The following is a 27650-nucleotide window of genomic DNA, read 5'->3' as shown; positions in this document are numbered from 1 at the left end:
GCACAAAAAAAAAGAGAGAGAGAATTATTATTATTATTATAATTATTATTATTTTAGAATGTACCAGTGCTTTTCTATGCGATTAATACTGGTTTTGTTTTGCCATTGCAACACATAATATATTTATGACGGAAACTAACACAGCCCTGGAGTGTTGAACAGGTGTTGTAAATGAGGACAAGAAAACTTAAGAAGTGTTTGGTTGAGCATAGATATACTAGTCCACACACCTCCCAATTAAAGGCATGAGTGGAAAGACAAATAACACAGCTCGTAGTCACGATGCTAGAAACATTTATGGAACCAACTGGTTCAATAAAAGTTTCTAGCATTGTGACTATACGAGCTGTGCGGCCTCTTTTGCTGCGGTCAGCACCTCCCCACTACTGGTGCTACTGCTCCTACCTTTATAGGATTAGAAATATGACACACAGTTTATCATAGATAGTTGTCATACTCCTGGGCTTTTTCTCATAACAAAATATTGCCCTGAAGCGTTTGGTTGGTGCAGGGGTCAGTTCCACCACCACGCCCGTCTAGGGCAGTGATTTTCAACCTTTTTATTTATTTATATCAAGGCCCATTATTTATTCAGCATTTGAGTCACGGGCCACCACTTGATGACATTTAGCCTCTCGGACACAAAACGTGGAATATTGTGTTGTCGTTGGATACGATTTTTGTCCACATTTCCATGCTGTATTAACGTGGCACCACTAGGAGAGACAACAGGCAACAGGCAAAATAATAATTCTTCTAACTCTTGAGTAAAAAATGAAACCAAATGGACCCCATTTTATTTTACGCCCTCAAGAGATCCTGTCAGCCGGGGGGTGTTGATCGGAGCCAGTTAACGGCAATGGCAACACGAACGAAATGTGTGAGGACGAATTAATTGGAGAAATTAATTGGCATAACGAGGAAAAAGTGAGAAGAGAAAAAAAAAATTGCCTACTCTAAATTTAGATTTAACAAAAAAAGGTTGTTTCTGCCCTGCTTTCATCCTTATACACCTCCGCTATGTCTTCTATAGAAACAGGACTCCAGAGAGGACTCCTGTCACCTGGTGCACCAGGCCTCCGATGAGAGCAGGGCCTCCATCACAGAGTCCCTGTCCGAGTTCTTTGACGCACAGGAGGTCCTGTTGTCGGCCAGCTCCTCTGAAAATGAGGTAAGTTCCTCTATGAACAGGAGGGTCTGCTGTCAGCTATAGTTCCTCTGAAAATGAGGTAAGGATAATGCGCTGCTCTCTGTGCTGAGAGTGAACCCTTTTAATAATGATTTTTAAAAAGTCCCCATTAGCAGCTTTTGTCATCACTGTCTGCCTGACTTGCACAAGCACAGAAACAGAAAAACCTGATTAGGCTCTACAAGACACAACGTTTGCGGTCACCGAGACCTTCCCCAAGCATGCTTTGTGCTCACAAAAGCCTGAGTAGATGTTAAAATGACCCCCAACTCGTTGGAAAGTGCACATACGTGTGTGTGTGTGTGTGTGTGTGTTCGTGTGCGCGTGTGTGGCAGTCCCATGGCACGCGTCGCACAGCTATGTGTCCTACTGTTTGTCGCACCGCTATAGAGCGCATGCGCACGCATAAAGTGAGAGGCAGAGTGAGTTTGATGTCGTTTAACGTCACTTAATGCAATCGGATAGGACATTTCTGTTTGGATGTACGGGCTGTCAAATAGGCATTCCCGCATAACAATTTAGGCATTTAGCAGACGCTCTTGATCCAGAGCGACTTACATTAAGCAACAACACAAGCATGGCATACATCACATATATAAAAATTAAAAAGTAGTTATCACGAATCATGTATAAACTAAGAACGTAACAGTGGAGTATCTATGTCAACTATACATACTATACTATATTATATATTATACAATGTGTACTATAAAGTGCTATGACTACATAAAATGCAATTCTAGTGCTGTCTACGTAACAAGCTATAAGTCTGTCTAAAATACTATCTACGTCTACATAAAGTGCTATCTAAGGGGCTAGGCTAGGGCAAGTGCTACGGGCCACGGTGGAGTCTGAAGAGGTGGGCTTTCAGACTACGGCGGTACTGGTATGATGATGATGTCACGTGCATACCCTCTATTTGTCGCATATTTGACATCTGTCTTCCTTCCTGCCCAATATACTGTAGGGACTAGGGCTGCACGATATGGACAAAAATGAATATCACGATATATATGGCAGATATCTCGATATCGATACGATATAATATATGTCACGATATGTATGGCAGATATCTCGATATCGATACGATACGATATATCGTGCAGCAACATATTTTCTTAATGGGCGTGGCTAGCGATTCAGGGCTGGAGCCAGGCTACAACAGGACAGAGGGACAAACGGAGTGATGGTTTGTTTTCCGAGGGGCACAGGCTAAAACAGAGGGCTGGCTTTAGAAGTGGACGATATATCGATATGTCGACGATATATCTATATCGCGATACCGTTGCCTTTTTGCGATACTGATATTGTGCATGTTCATACCTCGATACCGATACGATAACGATATATTGTGCAGCCCTAGTAGGGACCCCCACTCCATCATGATTGGAGGAAGGCTGGGCCCTATATAGCCAAAAATGAAACCTACAGGGTTTTTTTTTACCCCAGGGGTTTACTGGGGACAGGGAGGAACTTCTTATATGGTCAGCACACTCTATAGAGGATTAAAGGAGCAAGTTGTGCTTTCTACTGCCAGCTGCTGCTGCTGCTGCAGTGTTCAGACTCCCCCAGACAGTAGCTCAGGGCTTAAAGTTCTCAGTCCTGGGGACGGATTTCATAGGAGTCATTTAAGTGCAGATGTGCAAAAAAACATTTTCAGTCTTGGGATTTGTTTTGGCTTTAAGCCCATGAGCTCCATCTCCTGTCTTGTATACAAGCAGTGGGCAAATGGGAGTTAATTACTCTGGCTAAAAATACCCGGAGAGCCTGTGATGTCGATTCCAATTTGGAAACGAGTTCCTAAGGGAACTCCCAACCCCCCCCCCCCCCCCCCCCCTGTGACGCGTGACACTGCTGAAGGACTGATGACTCAATGACCCTCCATGCTGTGTGTTTCAGGCCTCAGAGGATGACTCATACATCAGCGACATCAGCGACAACCTGTCCATGGACAACTTCAGCAACGAGACGGAAATCGAGCGACCGACCTCAGGTGTGTGTGCGTGTGTGTGTGTGCACGTGCCGCGTGCGTGTGTGCTGGCTGTGAGGCTGGCAGCCAGCACACACACACTATCATGAAACTGCTGTTATTTTTTATTAACCGTCTGCTGATCCTAACCAGATGCCTCTGAAATTCTGTGCATATGACACTGAAATCCTCCCCAAAGATAATGACGGAGGGGCGCCGTCTCTACCGAACTTGAGCCACGGGAGACACCGCACCGAGCGGGGCCGCGTCGAGCGTTGCAAAGTTCGGTAGAGCCAACTCGGCCCGGTCCGAGTTGTTAACCCGATATTGACAGAATAGTAGTAAATAATGTTGAACGCGAACTCATCCATTCCGACCCAATTATGTACGATTTATACGTATTTGGGGGTTTTCTAGACGTGTATGTACGGAATTGCAATTCCGTGCTATTTTTCGCCCGTTCGGCTACGAAAGTAGCGGTGTTGTTGTTGTTGTTGTATTCCTGACAGTGGTGGAAAAAGTATTCAATTGTTTTACTTAAGTAAAAGTACCAATACTGCAATTTACAGTACAAAAGTATCGGCATCGAAATGTACTTGAAATACTAAAAGTAAAAGTATTCATATTGCAGAATGTCACACAAGTTCTTAAAAAGGTTATCTTTGAAAAACAAAGAAGGGTCCCACACACTGTCAGAAAACTTGCCAAAAATGTTGCTCTTTAAAGAGCAACATTCTTTGGTTGCTCTTTAAGTTTTCTGACAGTGTGTGGGACCCATCTTTGTTTTTCAAAGATAACCTTTTTAAGTATGCTTTATTGCCCTACGCACCTGTCACTAGTGTTCTGAGGTGTGCATCGGCTTTTTGCTAAAAAAAGTTCAAAATGTGTAGAAATGTATAGGGTTGAAGTCGTTAGTTAATGTATGTGTTCTAATCAAAAATTTAAATCGCCAAAGTAAATACTAACTAATGTTTTCAAATAATTGTAGTGAAGTAAAAGTACAAAAAAAAAAAAGTACTTCAGTACGGTACTTAAGTACGGTACTTAAGTAAAAGTACTTAGTTACTTTCCACCACTGATTCCTGAACTGTCTGTAAAAAAAAAACACACCCGTGTGAGTGGTGCAACTCCCCTCTCCCTCCCCCCCCCCCCCCCCTCCTCTCCTCTCTCTCTCTCTCTCTCTCTCTCTCTCTCTCCCTCTGTCTCATTAGCAGGCAACAGTGCAGCACTAATACTATCTCTCTCTCTCTGTTTCTGGCACAACAGCGCCCCTACTGGTACTCATAGTCATTGGCTCATTAACGTCACATAGGTGAACACGGACATTGCTGTTCCTTGGAGTGGTTGCAACACTCAAACGTTAAAATTAAACCCTCTCGCCGCAGGCTGCGCGCAGAACGGCGCCCCACCCCCCTCCTCCTCCTCCTCCTCCCAGGGCCAGCGGAGGAGGTCGTGTTTGCCCGCGCCGTGCCCCAACACCAGCAACGTCAGCCTGTGGAACATCCTGAAGAACAACATCGGCAAGGACCTGTCCAAGGTGGCCATGCCCGTCCAGCTCAACGAGCCTCTCAACACGCTGCAGAGGCTGTGCGAGGAGCTGGAGTACAGCGAGCTGCTGGACCGCGCCGCCAGCACCACCGACCCCTTTGAACGCATGGTGAGGAGAACCCGACCCCATATCTCGCACCAATACACAGAATTGCAATTCCGTACATACACACGCCTAGAAAATCCCTACATCAAATCCCTACATATTACACCCGTGACGGAGTCGTGGCTTTCACTAGTACGGAAGTGCTATTTCACCGTGGCTGGGTGAGTTCGGGTTTTTCATTATTTACTATTCAGTCCATATCGGGTTACAACTCGGACGGGGCTGAGTCGCCTCTACCGAACTTCGCAACGCTCGACACGGCGACTCACGGCCCTTTAGGGCCTTCTTGGTGGTGTCTCCCCAGTGGCTCAAGAGACGGTGGCCCCTCCGTCATTGTCTATGGGGGAGGATTTCAGTCTCATACGTACAGATTTTTGGGTTTTCTAGGCGTGCATTGTACATACGGAATTGCAATTCCGTGCTATTTCACCGTGTTTGAGTTGAGACTGGGTAGTGAGAACACTGCCACACACCACCGACCCCTTTGAACTATAGGGCTGGGACTCCATTCAAAACATTGATCTAATTAATTTGAGGCATTGTAATTAATTAATCGAAATGTATCACATTTTACTCTCATATCAATATTAAATCGGATTTTGGTATATGAGTGAATCAATGAGTGAGGGTTTTTTTCATATAGATTTCCATCCACTGGGCCAAACAAATGGGTCTGATCGGCTTACTTCTCCCATTGCGTGCACCGGTGTGATCGGTACGCCTGAAATTCATCCAGTGAGAAAGGTTCCGTGGTGCAAAAACTAAGCGTGATTAAAACGCGTTTTTTTTTTAAAATCACGTCATTGTTTCTGTAATTCTAAATTAATCAGTTAAAGCCCTAGTTTGAACGCATGGTGAGAGCATGTTTTTTGTGTGTGCAAATCTTTGAATATATTTTTAAAGCAAACAAATTTGGAGGTCCCTGGCACAACATATTTTTGAGATGGGGGAGGTCCGCAGCCAAATACATCATTTTGGGGGTCCTTGACATGAAAACGTGTGAGAACAACTTGACATAGCAACATGAGTCTTTCAGAAAATGTCTCTCTGCCTGTCTGTCTGTCTGCCTGTCTAGAAATGTGACATGTGCACAATCACTGTTGCTAAGGGCAGTGTATCAACCTCCATCAATGGCTGGGGCATATTGCAGATTAGGAGTTTTGATAAGATATCTTGCTGCCAGATAAAGGTCAGGCTGCATAAGACCATTCCCGCGACCCGAATGCAAAATGAGCTTACACAGTATCTGTTAAAAAGTCATTGGAATATTGATGGTCAAGGTCTGCAGTCGGCCCATGAGATGGAGGAGAGGCTTACTGAATGAGCATGAGGCCATTAGGAATAAAGAGCTGTAAAGTAAAAGGTTGATTCCCTCTCCCTTCCTGCCCCGCTCCGGCAGCCTCCTCTAAAAACCCATCAGAAATAGACTAAATGTATTTAGCATCAGGTTAATACCCCTTTAGGAGTGGTAGGATAAGGCTCTGATACTCTGATACTACACTTCTGGGGTCATTTTAAGGTTTTGCAACCCATTTCACCCAGTGTCTATTATCTAATGTAATCCTGCATGGGCGCTACACTTCCTCTGCCAACCTGGGGGGGGGGGGGGGGGGGGGGGGGCAGCGGACTGACCTCATGCTTCCCCCCACCATCTCTTTCCCCCATTTCCTCTCAGCCTAAAAAAAATAATGGTTATTCCAAAATTTACAATTAAGGCATCTAGCAGAACGAATTATACATTTGCAAGGTTGTCAGTTGTAAGTACCAAACAACAACAACAGGGCAAGTGGCTGAGGGATTGTGCTGAGTAGTACTAGGAGAAGAAGTAAACAGCACACCTGCAGACAATAGCAATTAAACAGACAAGATGAAGACGGTGAGAAGCATACAAAATGAGTGCGTGCGTGCGTGCGTGCACACGCACGTCTGCGCAGTGTCTCATCAGGCAGGAAGGCGACACCACTATAATATTTTGTGACAAATGGAGTACATGTGTTAAGCGGCTCCTGTTTCACATCTGCACTCACTCCTGGAAATAGATGTGATCGATGTAATGGAAGCGGATGCAGAGAGGCTGGAATTCGAGATGCCGGAATAATACATGGCTACCTGCAAGCTGCCTTTTCGTCTGAAATCTAAACTCCTGTAGGTTGTTGCATCATCAAGTAGCACAAGGGGTGGCATTCACGTCATATCCTTGGTTATTGTCTCCTCTCCTAGTACTGTGGGTGACTATGACGTAGTGATTATGGAGGGAAATCTATTCGTTATAATCATCAACGTGTAGCACCTTTTAAACCTATACTTGGTCCCCAAGGTTTTCCGTCTACACCACATCTCTTCACCAAAAACAGCGAGACAAGATGTTGCAACTGAGCTTGTAGATTTGCTATTTTCACCAGATGTTTGCTTATTATTTATCCTAATGTTCACCTATTTTCTCCTAATGTTCGCCCACTGCATCAGAGATGCAAACAACACAAAAAATGTGCGAGAAACAAAAAAAACAACAATGAAAACATAAAATAATTGTGAATTATGAGTTTTGATAATAAATTGAAACACACAAACAGGCTGTAATCAGGTACTTACTGTAGTTTTGAGGCGTGATTTAAAAGGGAACACTGAACTTGCTATAGCCTAGTCTCCTCAGCGAGGTCATTTCAAAGATCTACACGGGGTCTAATCTCCTCCCTGATCTCAGGGTCTCTGGTGCTGGTGAAGGCCGTGGACAAATACGTAGAATTTTGGCGGTCCTTGACATGAAAAAGTTTGATAACCACCGTGCTGGATCGAGCCGTGCCTTAAAAGTATAATAAAAAGTGTTTGAGAGAGATTTAGAGATTTTCAAGTGCAAGCCCCGTCGTCTCATGTTATGAGACATCACTGAGACATCACTACACAACACTATTTGATTTAGCTGTTAATGTTGCTGTTGTAATCACAGTATTGAAATTAGCCACTAATGGCCCGTCTGGGCACCTACTGTAAGCTGCCGAGCCAGCTGGACGGCGTGTCGTGGGTTCGACTCCCGAGCCCGACGGCCTTTGCCGCGTGTCACTCCCCATGTCTCTCCCCCTTTCCTGTCTGTGTACTGTTCCCTGTCAATAAAGGCATAAAAAGTCCAGAAAAAAAAATGGACACTAATTGGCCTGATTTAAATATTTGATTGGTTACTTCGTATTCAACGTTGAATCATTTTGAATTACGGCTTGAGAACTACTGATTTGTTGTTGTAGAAATGTGCTCTTCTGGTTTTAATTAACAGCCTGAATGCTTCATCCTGAACTAATTGCCTTGACGGCTAAAGGGTTTTTCCTTTTCTGAGAGAGTATGTGGAGGAGCTGCAGTAATCTAGACCGGGAGGAGATGCACGTGTAGGAGGTGGAGAAATGTGCTGCCCTGAGGAGGCGTCTGCTTGTAAAATAACTGTGTTGTTAAGAAAGAGAATCGGAAGCAAGTATAGGAGCCTGTGTGCACGTTGTGGAAGTAATGATGAGCGCTCGCTGCTCCTGCACAGTGGCTGCGGGAGTGTAAAAAAACCTTGGATCCTCATGGGGCCACTCTTATGCTCAACTCAACTCAACTTTACTTATATAGCACATTTTACATGACCAGGTCAACCAAATCGCTGTACAGGTTCAGATACAAAAACAATACAATATAAACAGGCATTTAAAACATGAAAACAAACAGGCATTTAGAAGAAATGAAAGCAAAAATTTACAATATAAGCAGACATTACAAAGGAGCAAACAAAGCAGACTATTGCACTAGTGAAGGGGGCTACTTCAAAAGCCAGGGAGAAGAAGTGGGTTTTAAGCAAAGATTTAAAAGTTGTGATGGACTGGGCAGCTCTGATGTGAAAAGGCAAAGTGTTCTCGCAAAGTGTGCTCTCAGAGTCTCAGTTTAAACTCTGTATTTTACTGTGTGTACCATGATGATGATGATGACCATTACAAAAGGACCCAGAGTCGACTGTAGCACTCTCCTATATCAGCCATCGGCTACTCTCAGCTCCATTACACACAAGTGGGGAGGAAATTACAACTGCCGGCAATCTAAAAGAGATTTCACAGTGATTTGTGTTTTTTAATACTTTTTTCTTTTTTTCTCTGGGACTCATAAAATAGGCAGACATGCAAATTAACCCCCCTCCCCCCTTGTTTTAAACGAGATTTTTTTGTTTTGTATTTCCTAATAAAGTTGTTCTCATCAAAAGCATCTTTGTATACTTAGAAAAGCGCTATATAAATTCCAGATATTATTATTATTATTAGAAATAGATCACCTATAGGTGACAAATACAAATCCAATTTGTTGGCCGGCCTACTCAAAGCTAACAGATGCATGCCTACTTAAAGTGAAGGTCTCATACATATGCTGGCTACTTAAAGTGAAAGAGTGATTCAGTGCCTATAGTCAGAGAATATTGTCAGAATAATGTAGACAAATCTGGGAATACATTTCTTACCAAGAACTTTCTTCACCAATGTGTTTGTAAAAGTGTCCACTTTAAACCATTGGTTTCTATTCAGCCACCCATAGGGGAATTTTTGACAGCTGCTGACAGTTGGGGTAAACAACCTATATAAGGCAAAATGTTCTAAATTTCAGCCATGTGACGTGTCAAACTAGGGGGTTTCGTGATACTGAATCCATTCCAAGCATTTGTTTTGCACGAAAAACACTCCTTGGGCCAAAAAACGTCATCACAAATGTGAGGTCAGCACATCTGCGCAAGTGGATATGGCCAAATCCCAGACAAACAGGGTGTGCCTAATGAGGGTCCGGGCTGGGGGTGTGTCCTCTCTGGATAGATACTGTACACTGTGTCATTATGACATCATAGACTTCATACAGTACACAAAGCAAAAGAGTTTGATTTATTGATTGTTTGCAAATGCAAACAACATGGGTACAGTCATACATTTGGGCTAAAAGGATGTGGTGCATGTTTTGATATGCGGCGATAATCGACTTTCGGAAATGAAAGATTTAGGAGAAAATTGGTAATAAAAGCAGGTGGATGCAGGGATTTAAGTATACAGCTGCGGAGCTGGTCATGGATGAAATTGGATGTTGAAATTGAGGTTAAACGGACTTGCGAGGTGATCTACATCTACAAGAAATGGGGATTAACGGGGGTTATGTTTGTCAATGAAATGTGAGTCTGTGACAGTCCATACTGAACCAATTAGTGCTGTCTGTGTGCAGGTGTACGTAGCTACGTTCGCCGTATCGGAGTACGCAGCCAGCTACTACAGGGCGGGGGGGAAACCTTTCAATCCTGTCCTGGGAGAGACCTATGAATGTGACCGACCAGATAAGGGCCTCCGCTGTGTCGCAGAGCAGGTGTGTATACGTACGGACAAGTCTGTCACCTCTGAGCACGCACGCACACACACAATACATTTAATTTCCTTTCACCCAAATTGAATTACTCTACTCTTTCATCCGCAGGTCAGCCATCACCCGCCTATCTCCGCATGCCATGCCGAATCTAAAAACTTCACGTTATGGCAAGGTAGGCAAACTCGGAAATCCTCTGTAAAGGAGGAGTTTTGGAATGGATGGCGCATAACGGTAGTTCAGACGGGCATAGAAGTCGAGCCGGGCTCCACATATACGGCCACGGTTCTAAATGGTTCAATCTACTTGGTCTATTTAAGCAGACCTGAGAAGAAAGCCTCGCTACACGCTAAATAAAAGTCCTTTTCACATAGATGTGATAGATATACCTCACTCAGATCTGCCTCACCCAGTCAGTCTTCCTCAGAGTCTATTTAAGCAGTGTTGATTTTGACAGCAAACTTTGATTTTGGTTTTAGTCATAATCTTTTGAATAGTTTTCATTTAGTTTTAGTCACATTTCCACACCTGGAATGTTTAGTGTTAGTCTAGTTTTAGTCTAATAATTATCATAAGATTTTAGTCGACTAAATCTACAGTTGATTTAGTCGACTAAAATACTTTAGCGGGCCTTGATGGTGTCGTAATGGCTGATGTTACACTTGCTAAATATAGCTGATCTACTAGCGCGTCGCAGCGTGTTGTGAGCTTGTAGATCTGCTATTTTCAGCATGCAACCAAGTGTAAAATGACTTGTCTTTTTCTTAGGCTGGATCTCTTATCCACTAGTCCCTTCCTAACATTTTAGTCTAGTTTGTTTTATTTGTTGACAAAATTGTCAATATGTATTTAGTCTTAGTTTTAGTCATCATAGCTTATTTTTCATTTGGTTACCATTTATTTTTCATCTGTGAAAAAAGGTAGTCGGCGAACATTTTTCGTCATAGTCGACGAAATCAACACTGTATTTAAGCAGACCGACATTCACTACAGTATTTAATGCTCGTCATTTCTTGCTGCTTCCACAATGACAGCTCATCAGTGTTCAAACTCCCTCCACCTCCAGCTTTAGTTTCATTTATAGCAGAGGTTTTCTACAGGTGGTCCGCGGACCAGTGGTGGGCCGTGAAGGTATTGCATGTGGGATGGGATTATTGTTACCTCTTTCCACCAGGAGAGGGAGACAATGGACATAAAACGTGCAGGTTGTGTAGGCAGCTTTAAGCATGACCTTTTATCCAGAGTGTTTGTGGTTCACTGTGTGTGACACTGATGTTCAGGCTGTGCGGATTAGAGGATGGCATTTTTGGGGGGGATTCCCGTGGGATTCCCGTTGGATGGGATTCAAATTTGTATTAATCCGGTATTGGGACGTGAATGAAAAGTCCCTGACCTAAATGCATGGTCCCTGACCATGCATTTAGTAATGTAATGTAGGATTAAAAAAATTATAATCTTTCCACTAGTTGAGAGAAACAGTGAAGTGAATGACCTGGTGAACTATAGATGACCGTCCATGTTGGAGGTCAAGAAATTCAACAGAAAAAGGAGAAGAGGGGGAAGTGCACCGGCCTGTGTGGTTGAGTCATTATTATTAGGACATTATTAGTAGTAAATGGACCGTTTGTTTGTTGAGAAACAGTGGGATATAGTATACACATCATGGGCTGCATAGCAAGTGTTACAAAAGCACTAATCTTAGCCCATATATCCCCAAACAACACGACAGTGGTCCCCAGGTTGATTCTAAGTCAGGGTGGTGGTCATTCGTTCACAATCATTTGGAAACCGTTTACCATCCGGCCCCCGTCCACTAAAATGACATGCCGTCTGCCGTCTACATGCCGCGACGTGCCGCTTGCCTGATTCCATGTGAATGCAGCATAATGGCTTTCATGTTTGCATCATTACGTCATTCAATTCGGGTTCATTATGTATATGTATTGTATCATCTTTTAATTTCTGTGTACTGTAGGTTTAGGTTCTGCCTTAAGAGAGGTTGTTACTGTATGTCTATTGTTATGTCATTGCAATAACTGTAGGCTTTGCTTCAGGGGAGATTGGGGCATACATACAGTCTGTGTCATGCAGTTTATTCTGTACTATCACAGGGGCAGACAAATGCCTTGCCATGATATTACTGCAAAGAAATGGTTTTCATCTTGACTGAACCCATTTATTACAGTGAGAAAGAGAGGTCCACACAGGTCCAGGTGAAAACCCTTCACTGTATGAGATTCATTCATACTGCAAGGCGCTATTTGCTCGAACTGTAATCTGGTCTGTAGTGGGCGGATTTTAAAGCTACAATCCAGTATGTATTTGTATGAAAGATTAACCAATCTATTCTGTATGGTATGTTAACACAAGCACTGATTGAATGATGGTGGTGACGCTTGCATTGCGGTATTTTAACACCCATTGGTTGAATAAAGTTATTTGAAGCAGTGAGCCTGTTGTCTCTGATGTCATGGACACTGGGATCACTTGCTTCCTGGACTACATGTTGTCTCAGTAAGACAGCTCTCCCCCTATCCACAAGGAGGAGCAGTGCACCAAAGAATTATGGGAATTGTAGTCCAGGAAGGTAGTGAGACCAGTGTCCATGACATCAGAGACAACAGGCTCACTGCTACAATCTAAAATATCTAAAACCACATATTACACACATAAATACCCCCAGGAAAGTGATCTAAAGCTTCTAAACGTCATTAACATATATTATTTTGCAAAAAGGGTGAAGTGTCCCTTTAAGCATGACCTTTTATCCAGAGTGTTTGTGGTTCACTGTGTGTGACATTGATGTTCAGGCTGTGCGGATTAGAGGATGGCATTTTTGGGGGGGATTCCCGCTGGATGGGATTCAAATTTGTGTTAATCCGGTATTGGGACGGGAATGAAAAGTCAACGGGAGGGGGCGGGAGTGGGAATGATCATCAAGTAGCAATAATATGTTACCACAGATGAACTGTTCAACATATTTTGAATTAAAACTGCATGAAACAGTAATGTAAAAAAAAAAGAACACAAAATCCATTGCCTTTCCTAATGACAAAAACAAAAAAACAAACACAAAAAACAACAGGAGCGGGATGGGATTGGGAGTACTTTTGAGTGGGAGTGGGATGGGATGGGAGTCATTCTACCAGGGATGGGATGGGATGGGAGTCATTCTACCAGGGATGGGATAGGACGTTTTTTTTTTCCTGTGGGAGTGGGATGACACAGGAGGTCATCCTCTAAGGCAGACAACTGAATAATTGAAGACCGTAGACGAGTCACTGGAGCAGTCTTTTCCAACGGCTTCCTTCCCTAACATGTTAAGAATAGCAGCGCTTGAAAATAGAAAGGAGAGGTCGCACAGCTCGTAGTCACGGTGCAAAAAGTACTGTTTGAGTAACCAACGTTTCAGCAAACAAATTGCCTTCTTCAGGGTATGTAGGCCTACATGTAATCGTTTGCAAGAATAGCAGACTGCGACTATCGATCACGTTCTTAGAATGATTGTTCTGTTTAGTTCCATTGATCCACGTTGGATCAATATGGAACTAACGTAATACACTATAATAAGTTATATGGTATAACATTTTAGTGCATTAGTGCATTTTAGCGACGCGTTAACTTGTGAGCTTGTAGATCTGCTATTTTCAGCATGCAACAAAGTGTAAAATTACTTGTACTGGATCTCTTGTCCACTAGTCCCTTCCTAACATTTTAGTCTAGTTTTTATTTGTTGACGAAATTGTCAGTATATTTAGTCTTAGTTTTCGTCATCATAGTTTCCATTTAGTTTTCGTCAGTGAAAAAAGGTAGTCGACGAACATTTTCCGTCTTAGTTTTAGCCGACGAAAACAACACTGATGTAGCGCTGACCATTGTGATGTCCTGCTTGTGTGACGCAGACATGATGAGGTGTAGTGCTGACTGACCATTGTGATGTCCCATCATGGTTGTGTGTGCACTGCAGACATGAGGTGGAAGAACAAGTTCTGGGGGAAGTCCATGGAAATCGTCCCTGTGGGCACCACTCACGTAACCCTGCCCGGGTGAGTCCATCTGGACACCTCAGTGTCGCTACGGTGTAGGACCAGATAGTGTGTGTGCACTGCAGACATGTACATACGTACGTATACACGTACACATGCGTGTGCACGCACACACGCACGCACGCACACAGACACGTAACTCTTTGTAGGCTAATGCTATATCAACAAATTGATGCAAAGACCTTCTAATAGACTTAACTCTATGCACACAGAATAACTCTTCCTACTTCCAGCCCCCTTCCCTACTTCCTTCACAGGTGTTACCGACGATATTCTATTCCATTCAGTTGTTCTCAGACGTTTTAATTTCAAGGACCCCTCGTTAACTCTCAGAGTTACACAGCCGTATGGTACGGGGGCCAATTTGGAACCCACTCAAGGACACTTTGAGACCTACTGGTGTAGCAGAGTGTTTCTATTTCTACTGAGCCAACATGCACAATATTTTTGAACAGAGCCTTAAGCCATTCTGGACCGGAACCATTGTTGGTGATTTAAGCATTATGTTATGCTTTATCTATTGAAAAATAGCAGATCTACAAGCTCGTAGGGCAGCACTCGGTGCCGTGCTACGAGCTTGTACAGTAGGTCTGCTATTTTTTGATAAATCGTGAAAATGTGGCGCAAGTCTTTGAATATATATTCTTTCAGAGCGAACGTTTGTAACTCAAATCTTTGCTTCTGGGGAGTCCCTGGAACTACATATTTCGAGATCGGGGTCTGCGGCCAAATACATATAATTCTGGGGTCCTTAGTTTGAGAACAACTGACATAGAAACATAGGTTTTTCAGAAAACTGTCGGACTGGCATTTGTAGACTCGTCCTCGGGTCTAAATGAGTATCATCGGTAACAACATTGTTGAAGGTAGTATAGGATAGGCGCCCGGCCCGGCCCCGGAAGTAGGAAGAGTCATTCTGTTGTGCATATAATAGAGCCTATTGATTTCCCACAATCGACTAAATGGAGCCTGACGGTCCTGTATCGTTCCCAACAGATCAGGAGACCACTACGAGTGGAACAAGGTGACGTCGTGCATCCACAACATCCTGAGCGGCCAGCGCTGGATCGAACACTACGGAGAGATCTGCATCAAGAACTCCAGCAGTGACATCTGCCAGTGCAAGGTCACCTTCGTCAAGGTGAGGAAACGTTCTGATGGAATATGGAAAGTAGAGAAAAAGAATCCCCCACACTGTCTTCACTTGAGTTTAGATTTTATTGAGCAATGCCTGATGAAGGTCTGATGACCGAAACGTTGCTCAATAAAATCTAAACTCAAGTGAAGACAGTGTGCGGGATTATTTTTCTGTACTTCTCAGTTCCAGTTATCCGACGCACCTGTCCATTGTAGGTGTGCAGAAGGACTTTTTCTTATAGATGGAATATGGAATAAATGTTAATTCATGCACTTTTCTGACTTTCTATTTGAGGGGGAAATTCAAGCTTACTGTATTAGTGAACGTTAGAAGAACTCCATACCCCCCCCCCCCACACACACACACACACGCACGCACATGCACGCACACGGACGCACACACACACACACGCGCACACACACACACACACACACACACACACACACACACACACACATACACATACTGTACACATACACATGCACACAAAAAAATAAAAAAGCAATTACTCCACAAAGTAATGTTTCAGAGTTAAACAAGGCCATGTAATTGATACATGTATATTACTACTGTAAGTGAAGTGAAGTGAAGTACTGAAAACTCCAAAACAGCCCATAGTCTAATATTAAGTCAGTCAGTCCCTCTCTCTCTCTCTCACCTCACACACACACACTCTCACACCCACACGCACACTCCTCCCCCCCAACACTGCTCATCGGCCAATTGTGGTGCTCCAGTCCAGACACAGCCGTGCATTATTATTATGCAAGCTCATAACACAAGACCAACGCACACGCACACGCAATTCAGACACATTCGGCGCTATAGCGTGCGTGCGTAGGCTGTATCCTTATATACCGACCATGTCTTCTGCCTGTTTGTTGCCTGCCTAAATTATGTCTGCAATGCGGGAAGAATAGAATGCACGATAATCACAAGAAGCGGGAAGGAGAGCCCGGCGGGGGCGTTCACGCTCTTTTTACATTACACATAATGACAGACACGCGTTAGCCGACGCACATGTGTGACGCACCGTAATCAGTGGACTATTTTAACCCGTTCAGGGCGGGAACCCCTTTAGGTGTTTTAAGCATTATGATAGCTATTGAAAAAAATTGTGAAAATGTGGAGCAAATCTTTGAATATACAGTATATGTATATTCTTTCAGAGCGAACGTTTCTAACTCAAATCTTTTGCTTCTGGGGTGTCCCTGGAACAACACATTTTCAGATGGGGGGGCGGGGGGGGGGGGGGGGGGTCTGCAGCCAATTACATATCATTTTATTTTGAAAACCACTGGTAGAAACATGAAATCTGTCATGATTCAGAAGACATTTTGGTAGAATCTGGCCTGCAGTCCTAAATGGATTAAGCAGGGTTTTTCTTTGTTCCTGGTCCTAATGGTGTCTTCATGTGAGTTACTGTATGCAGTACCTCTTCATCTTAAATATAACTCACCTATATGATTATCGACTCATTCAGGATTATTAGCCTATACGGTGATTGGTGATTGGCACGGATCATGTCGACGCCCACTCACTCGGTATAACGTGGTGCCCTTTAACCCATTCTGAACGGGAACCCATTTTTGGTGTTGGCATCACGTTATGCTTTAGCTATTGAAAAATAGCAGATCTACAAGCTCGTACGAGCTTGTAGGTCTGCTATTTTTTTTAAATCGAAGAACGACTGACATGCACAGTGCGTGGTCTGCATGTGCGTGCAGCGCGGCGGCGCTGGGCGAGAGTGAGATTGCGTGTGAGAGATGGAGAGATGGTCTGACTCGTCCAGCGCTTTGCGAGATTAGCTCCGGACACACACACACACACACACACACACACACACACACACACACACACATACACATACACATACACACACACACACACACACACACAGGGGGTAATCATCAGCGTCATCTGTTGCCTTCGGCCGGGCAGAGATAACCGAGCAGACGTTTGAGCACATCATGCTTTATTATATTCAGTTCACTGGAGGGCAATGCGTGTCCACTATAGCGTTAATGAAGCAATTGTAAAATGACTTTTACTGGATCTCTTGTCCACTATAGTCCCTTCCCAACATTTTAGTCTAGTTTTTTATTTGTTGACGAAATTGTCAGTATATTTAGTCTTAGTTTTATTCATCATAGCTTAGTTTTCATTTAGTTTCCGTTTAGTTTTCGTTGATGGAAAATATTAGTCGGCGAAAGAATTTCGTCTCGGTTTTAGTCGACGAAAACAACACTGCAGCACAGTCATGCATCGTCACTCCAACTCCATACTTTACCTTTTTGTATATATATAACATGCCACTTGATCATACTACAGCATCACACAAAAGCCTCAAAAGTACAGGTACGTTTTCACGCTGCGTTTTGAGCTTGTAGATCTGCAACTTTAGCTGTTGTTGAATTTGAACCCTAAAAACAACAACCCGACAGAGACGATGTGCTGTACGTTAACATGGTGGTTCCATTGTCCTCGTTAGTCCTTGGTCTCAGTGGAATTATATATTGAACACAGACGGTGTTGTTCGTGCTGCAGGCCGGGGCGACACCTCTATGATACCCGCGATAGGATGACAAAAAGAAAAGAAGACTGTATACAAACGGGTTTTTAAAACATAAAGTCATTAGCAAAAGGCTGATGCACACCTCAGAAGGCTAGTGACAGGTGCATAGGGCAATAAAGCATACTTAAAAAGGTTATCTTTGAAAAAATAAAGAAGGGTCCCGCACACTGTCAGAAACTTGCCAGGAAGGGGGCACGGTGGCACAGTTGGTAGTGCTGTCGCCTCACAGCTAGAAGGTCCTGGGTTCAATTCCCGCTCGAGGCGCTGTGGGTGCTGGCGGCGTGTTTCCTCCTCCGCGTCATCAGTGCCCATACCCGAAGGCGGGGTTGGCGAAAGGGCCTTTCTGTGTGGAGTTTGCATGTTCTCCCCGTGTCCCCTAGGGTAGGTACCCTCACAAAAACATGCAGTAATCCTGGTCTCCAAACTGCCTCCCCCTGGCCAGCCGGGGCGCCTGATGGAGGGGAAAGGAACTGGTTGGAATAACGTGTTCCTTCCACGCGCTACGTCCAACCAGGGAAACTCCCCCCTGTCAGGTGTAAAGGAGCAACTTGGACACTCAAGCATGAAGGAAGCAAGAGTTAAGTCCGTTGCTCTCCCCAGGTTGGCGGATGTGTAGAGCCCAGGATCACATTAGATGATTGACACAGGGGTGAAAAATGGGTTACAAAATCGTGGGATAAAAATATATATATAAAAATAAAGAAACTTGCCAGGAATGTTGCTCTTTAAAGAGCCCCCCTCCCCCTCCCCACCCCCAATACAAACTGACAAAAATAACCTTAATAATAGAGAAAATATATCATAAATACTGAAACCAGATATAGTTTCTGTCGGGAGGAAACCTCATAACTCAATTTTTTAAGTTTTAGATTTGTTTGCATAAATCAGTGCTGTTGAATACCCTTATATATATATATATTGAACCAATGGAAAGTATTAAAAAACTCTTTGGACGGCCTGGGCCATGGCTCAGCGGTCCAGGTACCTTGGCTGGTGATCCAGTCTGGCAGTGTGCTGCGGGTTCGACTCCCGATCCCGACGGCCTTTACTGCATGTCACCCCCCATCTCTCTCGCCATTTCCTGTCAGCCTACTGTCTGTCCCTCCATAAAAAATATTAAATAAAGGTGAAAGCCACAAAAACAAAACATAAAAAATTAAAATAAACGCTTGGGACCCTCAAACTGTCTGCTAAAACAGCTAACTCCACTACCGCTCCTCCTCTCATGCAAGTCATTGACAATATATAAAATCACACCACCAACTTTGATGGGGCTGTATTGCGTTGTTTTCAAAATATAAGGTTTTCTTAATTTCCTGAAAAATGAACATTTTGGAGTTAGGTGGTTTCCTCCCGACAGCAGAGATATAATCATTAAGGAAAGTGTACTGTATGCATGCACTCTGTGACTGTGTACTATGTAAACTCTTCATTTCCATTTTCCATTCAGTTGCAAAAAATAAAAAATATATTTTTTTAATATAATGTGGGGACCCCCCCAAAATAATTTGGTACTAGTTGTCAAATGTTTTACTTGCAAAGACCCCTAGTGTAACTCTGTTCAAAATCATTTTGAACACTCTCAGAGTTACACCTGTTATGGTCATTCAGGGCTAACTATGTATGCATTTCTGGTAATATTATTGTGATTCATATTGAGCATCCAATATTAATGGAATGTTGACAAAAATGTCCACCACTGGCACCAGCCCTGGGCCCTTTTTTAAACTAAGCCCTCGTCACTCGCCCTACACACTTCCACTTGGTTTGAGCATAGATATATAAATAATAGAGACGGCACCGGGATTACCCTCGCCTCCAGTGCCGTCTCTATTATTCATATATCTATGTAATGCTCAAACCAAGTGGAAGTGTGTAGGGCGAGTGGCGAGGAGCTCGTTTCAAAAAGGGGGTTAGACACAACTCTGGCTCTCCATTATTACCACCAGACAAAAGGCAGGCAGCAGACTACAATCACTAGTACATACTGTCATACCTTCAGTAGGAGGGTTACCCACCACTGCCCCCCGCTGGCTGGCAGCGGACGTTCATCTCACCTCTACTTGTGCGTTTCACCCAGGGGGGCAGTCAGACAGATATTTTGTGAAGCTACTAAGGAAATCGGGATTTCCTGAAAGTTCATATAATGGCCTGTTGGGGCGCTGTCATTGGCCCAAAAAAACCCATAGCCCCATAGAAGTCCATGTATTTGGGCCCATCTTCACCTAGACTGTATTACCTTAATAAACATGGTCATGAATACTTTCTGCTTCCAGTCACTAGTTTAAAGTCTAATTTCTAATGGAGAAAAAAAAAGAAATATGGTCCCATTTATTAAAAGAAATGACCATAAAGTCGCGTATGTTCTGAGGGGCGTGGCTACCGTCCGTTACAGTCTATGATCGGGATTCCCCACCCACTCGAGTCAAAATAAAAACCAACAGAGAAGAAGGGGGGAAGTCCCGCCTCGTTGTCTGGGCCAACCAATGGCCAGCTGGGCCCAAACGGATCTAGAAAGATGGCGATGTACAATTCAAGGACTGACAGGCTTCATTTTACGTTCATGTTAGACCTGCGGAACGCTTTGTCCATATTTTTTACAGTCTATGGTTTCACCATTGCCTTCCTTTTTAACCTCGTGCTATCTGGACAAAGATACAGAACCTTGCCATGGGAAAAAGGTCCGTTTCAGTAAGAGTTTTGTCCCCTCGGCCATCGCGGAATTAAACAAACTGCCCCACCGATAGGATGGTTCTGTAATCTGTATACAGTATGTTTTTGTATTGGCAGTGGCACCGCACAGATATCGAGATATGTACGCCAACCACGGAGGTTTGACCGTTGGACGTCTCTTCTCAGTTCCTCCCCCTCCCCCCAATACAATAAATTGCCAATTTCTGAACTATACAGTCGTACTTGACTTTCTATTTACATCCTTTTATACTCAACACAACGCAGGTGTGCCTTGAGAGTAAATACTACTAATATGTGGGCTTGTAGAAGTGCACTTTTCACTATTTACAGGTACCTTGAGATTTGGTCATACCCGGCAAACCACTGGGCTGAACTGTCTATGATGCTGTTTTTGCGACCGAAGGTGGCACACTTACTATGCAAACGTGCAGTGCCGCTGAAACGCGATGCCACACACACACACACACACACACACACACACACACACACGCACACACACACACTGTTGCCAGGTCTATGAAAACAAGCCCACAAAAAATGCCTCTCAACACTCTACTTACACACACTTCTACAACTCGCTGTGCACTCCTGCTTATATGAGACAATTTAGAATGAAATTTCTATTACAGTGCTGACATAATGAAGTGACATTATTCCGGTACAGTGTGTCAGCCCTTCGTTTGCCCGTCGCCTTACGGCGTCTTACTGGTATAAGATTAATTTAATCTTACAGTAGGTCACTGTATAAGTACTTGGATTTGTAAGTGGGTAATAAAACGGCCAAATTGAATTGAATCATATTGAGACTGACAGACTGTTTGCGTGTGCCCACCACCACAGGCCAAGTACTGGAACTCCAGTATGAACGAGGTGGAGGGCTCCGTCACGGACCACAAAGGCAAGGTGATCCACAGGCTGTTTGGGAAGTGGCACGAGGGGGTTTACTGCGGAGACCCCCCCTCAGCCACCTGCATCTGGAGAGCAAGTAGGCTTTTTATTTTATCTATTTAACCTTTATTTAAACCAGTGAAAAAACACATAGAGACTGCGTCTCTTTTAGAAGTGGGAAGGCAGAAATAAAATTCTAACTTCAATACTACATCGTGAATGTCACATTTTGGACCGGCAAATAATACATCCATAATACACCTCAAAGTATTTTAAGACTTCCCCAAATGCTGCCACCTTTGTGACTCTGATGAAGACCTTCTAGGTCGAAACGTTAGTTGTTTTTTGTACTAGCACCCAAATAAAAGGCTTAAAATCAGTGGTGGAAAGTAACTAAGTACTTTTACTTAAGTACTGTACTTGTCAGTATGTGTGACTGTCATGGTGTGTGCATTGCAGATGTAAACATATATAGTTTATTATGTGTGACTGTCATGGTGTGTGCATTGCAGATGTAAACATATATAGTTTATTATGTGTGACTGTCATGGTGTGTGCATTGCAGATGTAAACATAGTTTATTATGTGTGACTGTCATGGTGTGTGCATTGCAGATGTAAACATATATAGTTTATTATGTCTGACTGTCATGGTGTATTATTGCATTGCAGATGTAAACATATATAGTTTATTATGTCTGACTGTCATGGTGTATTATTGCATTGCAGATGTAAACATATATAGTTTATTATGTGTGACTGTCATGGTGTGTGCATTGCAGATGTAAACATATATAGTTTATTATGTGTGACTGTCATGGTGTGTGCATTGCAGATGTAAAAATAGTTTATTATGTGTGACTGTCATGGTGTGTGCATTGCAGATGTAAACATATATAGTTTATTATGTGTGACTGTCATGGTGTATTATTGCATTGCAGATGTAAACATATATAGTTTATTATGTGTGACTGTCATGGTGTATTATTGCATTGCAGATGTAAATATATATAGTTTATTATGTGTGACTGTCATGGTGTATTATTGCATTGCAGATGTAAATATATATAGTTTATTATGTGTGACTGTCATGGTGTATTATTGCATTGCAGATGCGATGCCAGCCGATCATGAGCGCTTCTATGGCTTCACCAAGTTTGCGATGGAGTTGAACGAGCTGGTTGAATCGCTGAAGCCGCTGCTACCGCCCACCGACACCAGGCTACGGCCAGACCAAAGGTGACACAACACACATGGTCCACTATGAGCTTAAAGTGTTGTACTACTGGTGCAACCACTCCAAGAAACAGCAATGTCCGTGTTCACCTACAGTATGTGTTGGTTCACCTATGTGTCCGCCTATGTGTTGGTTCACCTATGTGACGTTAATGAGCACCAGTATGAGTACCAGTAGGGGCGCTGTTGTGCCAGAAACAGAGAGAGAGAGACAGTGCTGCACTGTTGCCTGCTAATGAGAGAGAGAGAGAGAGAGAGAGGGGGGGGGGGGGGGGGGGAGAGGGGAGTTGCATGCACCACTCAGTTCACACGGGTGTGCTTTTTTAATAATTAAAAGGGAAGTGTGTTTTGTTAAAAGGTCTCTAGGCTATGTTCTGATAGCAATAAAACTACAGTCCTGGGACTTATTGCCATTGAGGTTTCCATCACAGTTAACAGATAAAATACATACAAAACACAACACATGACTTATCTTTCCTGGACTAATAACATCTCTGAATATCTACAGTTGTTTAGTGAATAGAAAATGCATAGTGTACAGTAAGAAGGATGTGTACAGCACAAGACACCACTTGTGTGTGTGTGTGTGTGTGCGTGTGCGTGTGCGTTGTGTGTGTGTCAGACTACTAGAGGAAGGGGACGTGGAGGGAGCAGAGCAACACAAACAGAGGATTGAACAGCTGCAGAGAGACAGGAGGAGAGTCCTGGAGGAGAACAACCAAACACACGAAGCCAGATTCTTCATGTAACTTGTTCTTTTTATAACAACCAACCCTTCTATTTAAGGGTTATTCAAGCTCATATGCCTACTCTATGTTAGAGACAAGTAGGCTAAGATACAACTACATGAAACATTGGATTAACTGCAGCCTCACTCCCAGTCTTCCGCCGTAATCTGAAAACCCACCTTTTCAGACTCCATCATGGCCCGTAGCACTTGCCCTAGCCCCTTAGATAGCACTTTATGTAGACTTGGATAGCATTTTAAACAGACTTATAGCATGTTACGTAGACAGCACTAGACTAAACATTTTATGTAGTCATAGCACTTTATAGTACATATGTATAGTATAATATCTATATACAGTAGTATAGTTCATGATATAGATACTCCACTGTTACGTTCTTAGCTTACGCATGTTTCATGATAACTACTTTTTATATATGTGATGTACCGGTATGCCATGCTTTTTGTTATTGCCTAATGTAAATCTCTCTGGATTAAGAGCGTCTGCTAAATTGTAAATTGTAATTGAGGGACATCACTCATCCGAAATGAACTAATAAATTATAGAGTTATACTAATCACATAGAGCTCTTCACGGGTTCAAAAGGATGGACCCAAACCATAATGGACCCCTGGCTGAAATAAATTGGTTCTGACTTCCGAGATCCGACTTCAGTGGAGCTGACCACGCAATGGAATGACAACTAAATCGCATGTTTTCACCTCGTCCTCGATGAATAAATGTAATCCATGATCATCACGCAGTCATTCGGCTCGAGTCCATGGAGGTTCGATGCATTTTTGTGCGGTATGCATGCTCTCTTTTTCACTTGACGGAGAAACAGTCAGAAACTTCCCATATATGTTCCCCCATATATTGCGCCGCAGTAAAGGTCGGCATGTCACAGCAGCCCGAGCCCCCGAACCCCTGCTGTTTTCACACCTACTAGCCTATACAGCCAGCATATACGACCACCAGTGGTCCTTGAGGGGGTCCCCAGCAGAATGACGGAGAGGTTGGTAATGATAACCAAGTGGACCCTTGGCTATTAGATCTTTTACCTATTTTCAAATAGCCGATAGTAATAGTTTTAGTGACAGTCCGGAGCTATTAGTGCCCGTAGGTTAGCTGCCACTGTGAAACGGTTCAAGTTTGCTATTGTTCTCGTTGGCTCTCGCAGGAAGTCGAGGGACGACACGTGGGTTACGAACAACACGTACTGGGAGCAGCGGAAGGAGCCTGGCTTTGCCCACGTGGACTGTCCTGCGCTGTGGTGATCCACGTGGACTGTCCTGCACCGTGGCGGTGATGTGTGGACGACAGCTCACAGACATTTTGGACCTGCAACAGTGTGGGATCAATTCGCTCTGCGGGAGCGGGTGGACCTCCTACTATAGAGACTGTGACCCAGGCTGGCTCTGGGGAAGACTCTTTTTCCATATAGTCTTAATAATCATCTGATGTTCCACGCTTTTTAAAGCCTGAGTTGTGCTTCAGCGTACGGCAGTGCTGTGCACCGAATAATAGCCGATCTATTGGCTCTCATCGCGGTATTTTTGGCGCCGCCGTACAACAGAGTACCGTATATATGCAGTGGTGGAAAAAGTACTCAAGTATTTTACTTAATTTCTTTCTCTAAGATTTCTCGTACGTTCCCTCTACACCCATTGTCTGCTAAGTACGAGATGTCTCGTACATAAAGATTTACACCAAATATGAAACGGTTTTGCCGAAAGTCTACTTTTAACATTGGCCCCGGTTGCTAGGCAACGCCTTCGTCACCCCCAGCACAAGGATCTTTGCGCACGTCCCCCATTCAAAGTAGATTCTTCTTTTGGCTATTATCTCTGACACTACGAGCGCTGTCCGTGGTTTTGATCATCCATCCGATGTTCGGATGTGATTTGTGATTTTGTATCGCATCGCTCCCGACATGTTAGCATTTCTGGCGAAAGATAAACCGTGTGAGCTAACGCTAACATTAGCCGATCGTAACAATGGCGCCCCCTCCAGGCCGGGAAACCGGAACTGAAATGTAAAACTGCCCAAATATATGGAAATAACCCTGGCTTAATTACCCTCTGCTGCCACCTAGAGGCAGAGAAACTGCAATATAGATATACTCTGTTACAATAGAAGTATTCAACATGTACCAAAAGTATCGGCATAAAAATGTACTTAAAGTACCAAAAGTAAGTAAAGTACTCACTATGCAGATTGTCCCATTTCAAGTTTTCAAATGTATACAAATATTTTGAAAATATTCAGCACAATATGGTAAATGTAGTGGAGTAAAAGTACAATATTTTCCCTTGAGATTTAGTGGAGTAGAAGTAAAAGTATTAGAAATTAGAAATACTCAAGTAAAGTACAAAAACTCAACATTGATTGTACTTAAAATGTACTTAGTTACTTTCCACCACTGCAACTAGAGTACCGTATATGTTAAGCATTTCTGTACTAGCTTGCTGGTTGTCTTCTTTACTGCAATTCACCCAATTATTGCCTTAACAGTCGATGCTTATCCGAGTTGCGTAACGTATTCATGCAAGCTTATAATCTGAATGTCGATTAACATTTTTATGCAAAGTTTGTGCAGTTTTCCGCCTGTTGTGTTAACTTTTTACATATACCGATGAGAACAAGCACAGGAAACCGAGTTGGTACCAGTGTTGATTTTGACAGCAAATGTTGATTTAGTTTTAGTCATGGGCTTTTGACTAAAATTCCATTTAGTTTTAGAGTCACATTTTTAGTCAGCTGAAATGTTTTAGTGTCAATTTAGTGTAAATTTTGTCGACTAAATCTACAGTTAATTTAGTCGACTAAAATGTACCTTAGCGGGCCATTATGGCATCCTAATGCCTGATTTATATATGCCGAAAATAGCAGATCTACATGCGCACAACCTGTCCCAGAGCGACGCGTTGTGAGCTTGTAGATCTGCTATTTTCGGAATGTGACGCCTGCTTGCAACCAGACATAAAACGACTTCTTCTCCACTAGTCCCTCCCGAAAATGTTATTTGTTGATGGAATTGTCAATATTATTTAGTCACAGTTTTAGTCATCACAGCTTAGTTTTTATTTAGTTTGTATTTAGTTTTCGTCAGTGAAAAAAGGTAGTCGACGAACATGTTTCGTTGTATTAGTCGACGAAATCAACACTGGTTGGTACGAAAGGACAAACGTGTGTTTGTTGCTGCTCTACAGTGACACCTGCTGTTCACTGTGCATCACTGTCGTCTTATTGCAGACATTCTCTACCTCGGAGATGAGATAGGCCTTGTTGTTATACCATTGATTAGGTGTATACAGTATGTGTCATATATATATTTATTCTGCACCTTGTCTGATGCCTTAACTGGTTAAAATTACACATTTGAAATGTTTTAAAAATGTGTAATAATTTGTAAAAGAGAAAAGAAATATTAGGGGGAAAGTAATTGACTCAGATAATATGTAACTCCTTTCAGAGCATTTACTTGTTTTATCTCGGCAACGGAGAATTTTACTGTTTGACGAGATTAATAAACCATTTGTTACCGATGGTAACAAGAAAAATGTTGATGCAAAAGTGTGGGATCAATTCCCTCTGCAGGATGAAGATCCAGTCGGAGAAAGGCAACGGAGTTCATGTACGTGTTTATAATGTGTTCCACAGACCGGATCCAGTAGGCACAGAGCAGCCTGTTATATATTGAAACTCATCACCACACTTCAGCAGGTACTGTATTATTAACTCATGTTTTTTATTATTTGCAACTGGTGAAGACGTCCTGGAAAGTACGTACAGATCGTCCCCATACAGGCTGTGATCTGGCTTAGTCCTGAAAACTTAGTCCCAAAACGTCATCATGACGTCATTTGGCTTATTGGCAGTGAATGATGAGTCATTTTATCGTCTACTCAGGTTTATGTGAACACCCCAGACAGATTTGAAGTTGCTCGATTCAGTATTTAGATATTTGATATTCATTTTAGCTGTACTGCCCCCTTACTATACAAACTTCAAACTCATTTTAACCATGATAGATTCATCGAAAACACACCTGTCCTTTTTTCTGGTGACTGATATTCTCCTAATATGTGAGGGAAAGTCTTATTTTTACAAGCAGAGTGCGCAAGTACTGCGATCGCTGGGTATGTAGATAGATAGATGGATCTTTATTTGTCATTGCAA

General features: G+C 43.1%; 1 protein-coding gene across 2 annotated transcripts in view; it reads left to right on the top strand.

The window, feature by feature from the left end:
* osbpl3b (oxysterol binding protein-like 3b) overlaps positions 1-27002 on the top strand; it is a 113438-nt gene extending 86436 nt beyond the window's left edge. For both annotated transcript variants that reach the window (XM_083761316.1, XM_083761317.1), the window contains 11 exons: positions 1034-1171; positions 3089-3182; positions 4544-4815; positions 10030-10167; positions 10276-10339; positions 14132-14210; positions 15207-15351; positions 21458-21602; positions 22617-22743; positions 23363-23485; positions 24649-27002. In XM_083761316.1, the coding sequence (XP_083617442.1) occupies positions 1034-1171; positions 3089-3182; positions 4544-4815; positions 10030-10167; positions 10276-10339; positions 14132-14210; positions 15207-15351; positions 21458-21602; positions 22617-22743; positions 23363-23485; positions 24649-24745 (1422 nt within the window). In that variant the 3' untranslated portion in view covers positions 24746-27002. The remainder of the gene's footprint in view (positions 1-1033; positions 1172-3088; positions 3183-4543; positions 4816-10029; positions 10168-10275; positions 10340-14131; positions 14211-15206; positions 15352-21457; positions 21603-22616; positions 22744-23362; positions 23486-24648) is intronic.
* The last annotated feature ends 648 nt before the right edge of the window (positions 27003-27650 follow it).

This window comes from Protomyctophum parallelum, assembly GCF_964188405.1.
Source record: "Protomyctophum parallelum genome assembly, chromosome: 3".
In the NCBI taxonomy this organism is placed as follows: domain Eukaryota; kingdom Metazoa; phylum Chordata; class Actinopteri; order Myctophiformes; family Myctophidae; genus Protomyctophum; species Protomyctophum parallelum.
The sequence above is the reverse complement of the archived record's forward strand: the minus strand, read 5'-3'. Positions and strand labels throughout refer to the sequence as shown.